General features: G+C 33.6%; 1 protein-coding gene across 2 annotated transcripts in view; it reads right to left on the minus strand.

Annotated features, from left to right (window-relative positions):
• Window positions 1-7,803, minus strand: part of LOC108728089 (uncharacterized) — a 30,296-nt gene that overhangs the window by 14,516 nt on the left and 7,977 nt on the right. Inside the window, exon 2 of one of the 2 annotated variants that reach the window (XM_018456447.1) lies at window positions 4,156-4,402. In XM_018456447.1, coding sequence (XP_018311949.1) covers window positions 4,156-4,306 — 151 coding nt within the window. In that variant the 5' untranslated portion in view covers window positions 4,307-4,402. Of the gene's footprint in view, window positions 1-4,155; window positions 4,408-7,803 lie in introns of both variants that reach the window. The other variant, XM_018456446.1, reaches the window with a different exon arrangement.

Here is a 7,803-nt window from a genome sequence, read left to right on the forward strand (position 1 = left end):
CACACACACACACACACACACACACACACACACTACATTAAATATCATATTATACTTCTTCGTCATAAATATCATAATTTAATTATTGAAACACACGTCATTACTATTATCCTAGTACAATTCTATTATCACAATTTGTAGTATGTTATATACTATTTTTGTAGTATCACAATCATATCGTTTCCTTACTTCAAAAATGACACAACTGAAAAGATGTGATTTTTTTAGTTACTCTATCAATTATTTTTTATTACTCTATCAACCATCAAAAGTAAATTAACTTAGCTTCACAATTCGTCCTTCAAATATATATAGTATTTGTGTAATTTTTAAGGTTTTCAAAGAGATTATAATATCGTGTAGAGTAACACATTTTTAGTTATCGTTTTTGGAAATAAAACGTGATGAAAAATGCTTTGTACTGTAAATTTCATGGCACTTTGGTTTCATTGCATGTGCAATCTAAACTAATAATTGTAATTAAATAAATATGTAGAAAAAAATAATAGTTTTTCAACATTTATACTTGCGAGTTACAATTTGATCAGCTTCGGTTACATCGTTGAAACTCTCTATCAATTTCGATCAAAATCGAAACCTAACTGAAACTTCAATTTTTAGCCGAAACTGGCTGTTAACCGAAACCGAAATAGAATTTTTGATCAGACTTTAGATTTACCGCACATTTTACGTTATCTTTTATATATAATAATGCTCCTCAATATCCTTTAAATGTATCAATTTAGACAAAATTATTTTACGAAATTTTTCTAGGACACCTTAAATTATATGCTGGTTGCACTCGGGAAGGCAGGACGTTGAGAAACTGCGGTGCAGCAACATTGTTCCTAAATTATAGGTCATAAAGGATCCCGTCGCGAAAGTTGTAATTACTCCTATAAGTAATGAAAGGATATGACCTATCAATCAACGAAAAACCAATATTGCGAGGTCAACAGTTTATTAAAATGACAAGTTATCCCTTTCGCGACGACAAGTTTCATCCCCTTACAAAAGATACCCGTGAACAGGTAACACCGTGCCAAATCTAACAAGGTGACATGCTTGCCTGTAACGATGAAACTTTGTATGTAATCCACAAGGTGACCCCCGCCCCCGCCGATGTGCGATATTAAACCCAACGTGTCGTAATTCTGTGCAGTCCTTTCCCCGTTCCTCTATCATTACGGCACCTTGACGTTACACATTCATACAACTATTTATGCAATTTCATCTCTCTCGTATAACTTATACTATTAAAATTAGCTACTGTAATTGGATTGCTACTCCACGATGAAGGAAGAGATTTAACGTACGAATGCGCTTCAAGAATAGAAGAGTTTAATTTCTGTATAATTTAATCTTAAAAATACGTTCAAAAATAACGCAACAAGTACATTGCTTGTTTCTATTGTTTATGAAATTTTTATATTAATACAATATCTTAATTTTTAATTGTCAAAGTGATAATAATAACAGTATTTAATTTTTATTTATCAATTTATATCATTTTAAAGAATTTTTTACATGCTTTTCATTTGTATCATAATGCTTTCTGTGTCTATTTTCAATTTGACTGCATGAACCTAATAACAAAAGCATGCATAATGCGACTAGAGAGATCCGTAATTCAGCAGTGTGACAAATAGGTCAAACGTGCATGGTCAGATCCGCTTCCTGCTACGTATCCACGTGTCCCATACCTGTACGCTTCATTACAAACCAGAAGTTCGGCGCATAATAACCATCTGTATAGTGTCTCGTTGTTTCCTTTGATATATCAAATACTACGAACAAAGGGATTTTCGTCAACATTACAGTAAGCCAATTGCTACGTCAGTGAATCAGGAATCTATCAACTTCTATTTAATCAAGTAGAATTTTTACGTCAGTGCACTCTATGAAATATAAATGTTCGGTATCTAGTCGAATTAAAATTAGTGTAAAAAATTCAGGAAATTGCTCCATTTTGATATACCTTTCGTAATCTTAATTTTTAAAAAGAAGTTATTTTCTTAAAGGGGTTCCAATGACAGAATTTCATTTTCGATTTTCAGAACGACGTTATATCGAAGTCGTAAAATGTATGGCGTGGATTGGCAACGACAAACTTTGTAAATAGCAGTTTATGTGTATGTGTGTGTGTGTGCAGCCAACATTCGCGCAAAGCCCTGTGCTAGTACAGTCGAATGACAAGTCGCCAAACGAGTTTTGAATTGAATATTTCATCGGACGAACTCCGGGGCTTATACCCGACACGACTTTCTCGTCTTGACAGGAGCATCAGTATCACACACGAGCAATATATAAATATATATTGAAAAATAAATGTGTACGACAGACAGTAAAAGCTGTGTAGGGCGAAAAAAATTTTATTTTTCAAATGAAAAATATCAGAACTTTTTCTTTACGCTTTTATAAAGCTGCAATAATACAGTGACTGTGTGGTGATGATTCTTTCAAAGCGCTTGATAAGATTGTGCCGTATTACTTTAAGTGCGGCTTCAGAAAAATGGTCGTAACGGCGACAAGGTTAAACTTTCATGAGACTCTGAGAATGGGCTACTATAATATATGTATATCACTCTGAATAATTTATTTTTAATATGATGCGAATTATTACACGAAACATGATTTATGTCTTCGTATTACACAGAGAAAAATAGATATTTTTTCTTTTAATTAACGAATCAATGATTGATAGAGAAGAAATGTTAAAAAAATATAAGTACGCATTGTATAATTTTGTGCTTTGCTGCAAAAATTCTACAGAATTTTTTGACGTTTTAGTAAGCACTGAAAAAACAAGAAACTTAAATGACGCGCTCGTCCCTCGAGCGTGCACAATTTTTTTTCACATACTGCTATGAAAAAGCCTGAAATTGTACTTGCATGAGCGTTTCAGAACGGTCGACTGCAGCGAACGACTCTTTAAAGTCTAATCGGTTCAATCTTACTACTAGCTCTCGGCGGAAAAGCCAGCGCAAGCATCCACAGAAAGTAAATATCCGAACGGTCAAGTTAATATAGATACGAGATTGTAGTCCATCGGAAATCGACAATGTAACCATTCAACTTGTAATTTGCCAATCGCAGCAAATAATGGAGAATAATTTCGACGCTCGTTCACGAATAAAAAGATCCGAAATAGTATTTTTCAATGATTCTCTTTTCTCGTATTTTTATTTGTATTGTCAATCAACGACTTTTTGTTCTCAGACAGAATCACGGTAGTTCGACATATACTTTTACAGATTTTTTTTAAGTAAAAAAAAATCTAATCACCCCCTCTAAACCGCATCACGCCGTAAAATTTTACATGTTATCGAAACTTTCCCATGCTCGCAAGTTCGGTGCAAGCGAGGAGCATGAAAATCTAACTTTAGCACCAAACGAATCACTCTTACGGCTCGGTTTCTCGGCTTAGCCACGTAGTGTTCAACTTTAGAGGAGATAATTAAACCCGAAGTTCCCTGCTCTTCGATTCCAAATTTCTGCGCGACGTTTATTATGTTACAACTGCACCGGAGATTATTCGGTGCGATAGTCTAAGATACACTTTTGAGTCAATATGCTTAAGACATTTACGTGGATCAATTCTCTATACATTTACTTGGCACAAACTCAATTTAATTCTTCTTTTCCTTCTCTTATTGGAACTACAGCTGTAATAAATATAAACTGCGCATTCCTATAAAGTTGTCACTATCAATTTAGAAAGAGTAAGGTAGTTTGATTTTTTCTTTCTTTCTTTCAAGTATCAAATTAAAGAGAAAAGCTGATATAGTTGAAGAGAAAAAAAAAAGCTGATATGATTCAATTTTTTCTACGGAGTATAGATGTTAAAATCACGAAATGCGCAGTCCATATTTTTTATGTCTATTATTATCCAGAAAATAAATTAACTTATTTGTTATCATTTTGACATTAAATGATGTACTTTAACATTAGTATCTATTAGAAGGACAAAAAATAACGTCAGCTTGTTTTGATTAGTAGAATTAAATTTGCAGGTAAAAACGTAAGAATTACATTTGCAGAATATGTAGAAAAAAAGACAGTAAATAAATCAACTTATCCTGTTTTAGCGATGTCTGCTTTGGTATAAAAAAAGAATTGCATTTGCAAATTATATATCGCTATGTATAAACGCACCTTGCAATTGAGTGATATTCCTGGTGACTTTGTAGCTGTTAACAAGCTGCTCGCGCAGGTGTCTGTTGCGGTGCCGTGGATAATTGGCAATAACGATCGTGATTGCCGCCAATACGAGGCAGAACCTCGACCCCCACGCTGGTCCTGTCATCGCCCGTCGGATCTCGCATCCCCCGTGGTTTTTTAAATACAGTCGGGATTGTTGGAAAGATTATGATGCTTTTGTATCCGATCTTTCTCTTCCTCTCTGTTCTGAAATCCAAACATCGCTGAAGAGATACACGAATCTGTACTATCCATACATCATAAATATAAGACAATTCAAAAAATTATTGTAGTCTCGACATTTTCGTATTAAGATTTTCGTCTCAAAATTACCTCAAGAATATGTCCTTAAGAAAAAATGCGGTAATTATGAGACTATATTTATATATACACATATACAGAGCAATTACTTTAAAAATAACAAAATACTTTACATTTGTATTACGCAAAGCTATTTTTTTATAAGTCTTATATAAAAGTCTCTTCCATATTTTATAACTTTGCGTTTATGTGTATTAGTATGTTTTGCGAAATTAGTAATGACAAATACTATTAACAAATAATCTAGCTTTTATTCTGATAAGAGAAGGATTACGTATTTAGATATACCTATTACAACATTTGTTCTTTTTATTAAAATTTAACAAATACTAGTACGTAAATCGATTGCGTTATTTCTCGCAGTTACTGCCGCAGTGCGTATATTGTTCTATATTGCTTTTGTTCGTGTATGTGCATCTCGTAGAGTGGCGCGTGGAAATAAACGAAAATGGAAGTTACTGTGGACAACGCACAAGAAAAATGCGATGATGACATCCGAAACAAGTGGGAATTTAGATGCGCCCTAAAAAAATATATTATTTTGTTATTCTGCGATGTATCTTCTTTTTCTTAAATCCATATTCAAAAGGAGAGATATATAATAATAGTAAACGAAAAGGAAAACGCGCGGAGGGAAACGCGGTTTTGTCTCCTGAAAAAAATTTATTCATCTTTTATGGCAAATTTACAAAGAAAAAAAAAACGTAATGCTCTCTGCTCAACTTTCAGCGGTACAATTTTACCCATATAAGTGTCACGTGCTTTTTATCACGATACACGATGGATAATAAAATGGGCGAGAATTTTATTTTAACATAACATTTACATACAGCGTCGTCCGAAGATAGATCATCAGTCGTAGACTCACTTGAGTTTGTCGAGACGTAATATTGATTACGTCATTATGTCAAGTGTTATAACAAAATACGTTTAACAAAACAATTTAAACAATATTAAGATTAGAAACAAGATCGTTTATGTGAGAATATCTAAATACGAGGGAAGTGCCACTTTCGATCAAATTTATTAGATGTTACACTCTAATATATGTTCCAATGAATTTATCTTAGAAACATTATTATAGAAATATAATATGACTGCGCACCGATTACTTTCAGATTTTCAACAAAATCAATTTGAAATATTAAGTCCTTTAATTTTAATAAGAAAACGTTTTAAAATCTACTAAACTTATTATATATATATATAATATAATAAACAATTTATATCATATTAAACAACATTAAATAAAAATCAAACAAGAAATATTCAACATAAATAAACGAAGAAGGTCATATTTAGTGAAACAAATGTCTAGTAATATTTTTGTGTGAATTTTGAAATTTCTAGTTCAATCAAACTGCATATCGATTAATCTAATATTAATTTATGGCATCTTATTTAAAATATATATGTCACAAAAATTGAATACAATACTGATACAACTTGTATTAAACGGAATGGGACGTCACTGTTATAAAATAATTACATAATTATTTGCAGGACATCGCGTTTAATATCGTTATAATATAATTTTCAACTAGTAGAGTTCACTCATCGAATTTCGCATTGCTTGCTCATAATCTTCCATGTGTAATAAGCATAGTTTAATGTAAACGTAATATGAGTTCGCAATAGTCTGTAATTCCGCGCGTTCATTAGTAAAATTACATTAGATGTTCTGGAAAACTAAGCATTCCACTGTATAAAATTATAATTATATCTCTCACCTTTTTTCCTCATAACATAATTTACTTGACATAAGCTAAAATGGCACAATGTTACATAAAAGCAGTCCAATCTGCCTCGTGAAAATTAAATAGCCTTCATAATTTTAATGTTACTGAAATAATGCAAAAGTATTTAGGGATGACCGTCGCCACTCACGTCGCAACAATTTAAGCTGTGAACCCCGCGGTGATGTTCACATAAGTTCTCGAACCGGGAGGGAATAGAGAACAGCCTGGAAACTCTGTGCAAACTTTGGATATATTGTTTTCGAAGGCATTCACGCATCTAATAGAATTGATGTTGTGAAGTTTAGCTCGTTAGATTTCTTCGACAGAATATTGGCATATTCTTGCCGCAGAGATGTAGAACGATTGTCAGAAAAGAAAAAGACAGACGTGTAGAGAAAATGGGAAAAAAAGAAGAAAGAAAGGAGATACGGGAAAATGCGAGGTAATACATCGGATAGTTAGAAGGGAAGGCAACGCCACAGCTAGGCAGCAGAACTTTTGCACTTTCTCGAGGATTCACCTGCAGTGAGCCAGTTTGTGGTCGTAAAGCAGAAACTGCTATCTCTATCCGCAGGAAAGAAGATATAGGCGATCGGACGCCTTCGGGATTTTCATCTTGAGATATGCGCATCCAATCCGGCTGGTAGGTGGCTGGATTATTGTGTCCGAATAACAAGGTGAGAGGATTTGCAATGCAGATCTTGCTATTATTGTACGGGTGATGTTCGGCATGCTTTCCATGCGTACTAAAATCTCTTCGCGCGTTTATTCTCTCCGTCACGACGAAAAGCACGCTTTTTAAAATGCTATTCGTTTAATAGCAATTGTTTCATAACTGCTTGACTAGTCCACGATAGTTTTGAACGTTGTTAAATTTTTAAAAGATTTAAAAGGTTCAGAACTTTTCAAACGTCATTCACGGGAAATTTACGACTTACGGGAAATTGTCTTATAACATGTATTAAAGCTTTTTACATGAAAATTTATATTATCGTGTTTTATATATACAGGGTGTTTCCAAATTAAATCGCAAAACTTCGGGAGCGTGTAGAGGAGTAAAAAACTAAGAAAAAAAGTCCTATAGACATATGCTCGTTTTTGCTCCGTTTCAGAGAAATCGAAAAAAAATGTTTACATTTCTTGCCATATCTAGCACCGACATATTTGATTACATTTTCCACTTTCTGTTATGAATTTGTCAGTCGCTCTTTGAAAGCCTTTAACAGTAGATGAATTTTGTCTTTTGCAATATGCCGCGTACGTATTCTAATAGTGAATATGCTGATATGGTTTTTGTATACGGTTTCTGCAACGGTAATGCTTTAAAGGCGGTGCGAGAATATGCACGACGATTTCCAAACAGAAGAGTGCCAAACCGAAGAGTGTTTATGTTGACATTTAATAGATTGCGAGAGACTGGAACATTTTCAATTCGACAAGAAAACAACCGATTTCAAGCAGCGTTACGAAGAGATTTGCAGGCAGGGAATCGTATTTTACAACATTTTGACAATCATCCTGAGACCAGCGTTCGGAATGCGTC

Source organism: Mycetomoellerius zeteki, unplaced genomic scaffold (assembly GCF_001594055.1).
Source record: "Mycetomoellerius zeteki isolate Tzet28-1 unplaced genomic scaffold, Tzet1.0 scaffold58, whole genome shotgun sequence".
Taxonomy (NCBI): domain Eukaryota; kingdom Metazoa; phylum Arthropoda; class Insecta; order Hymenoptera; family Formicidae; genus Mycetomoellerius; species Mycetomoellerius zeteki.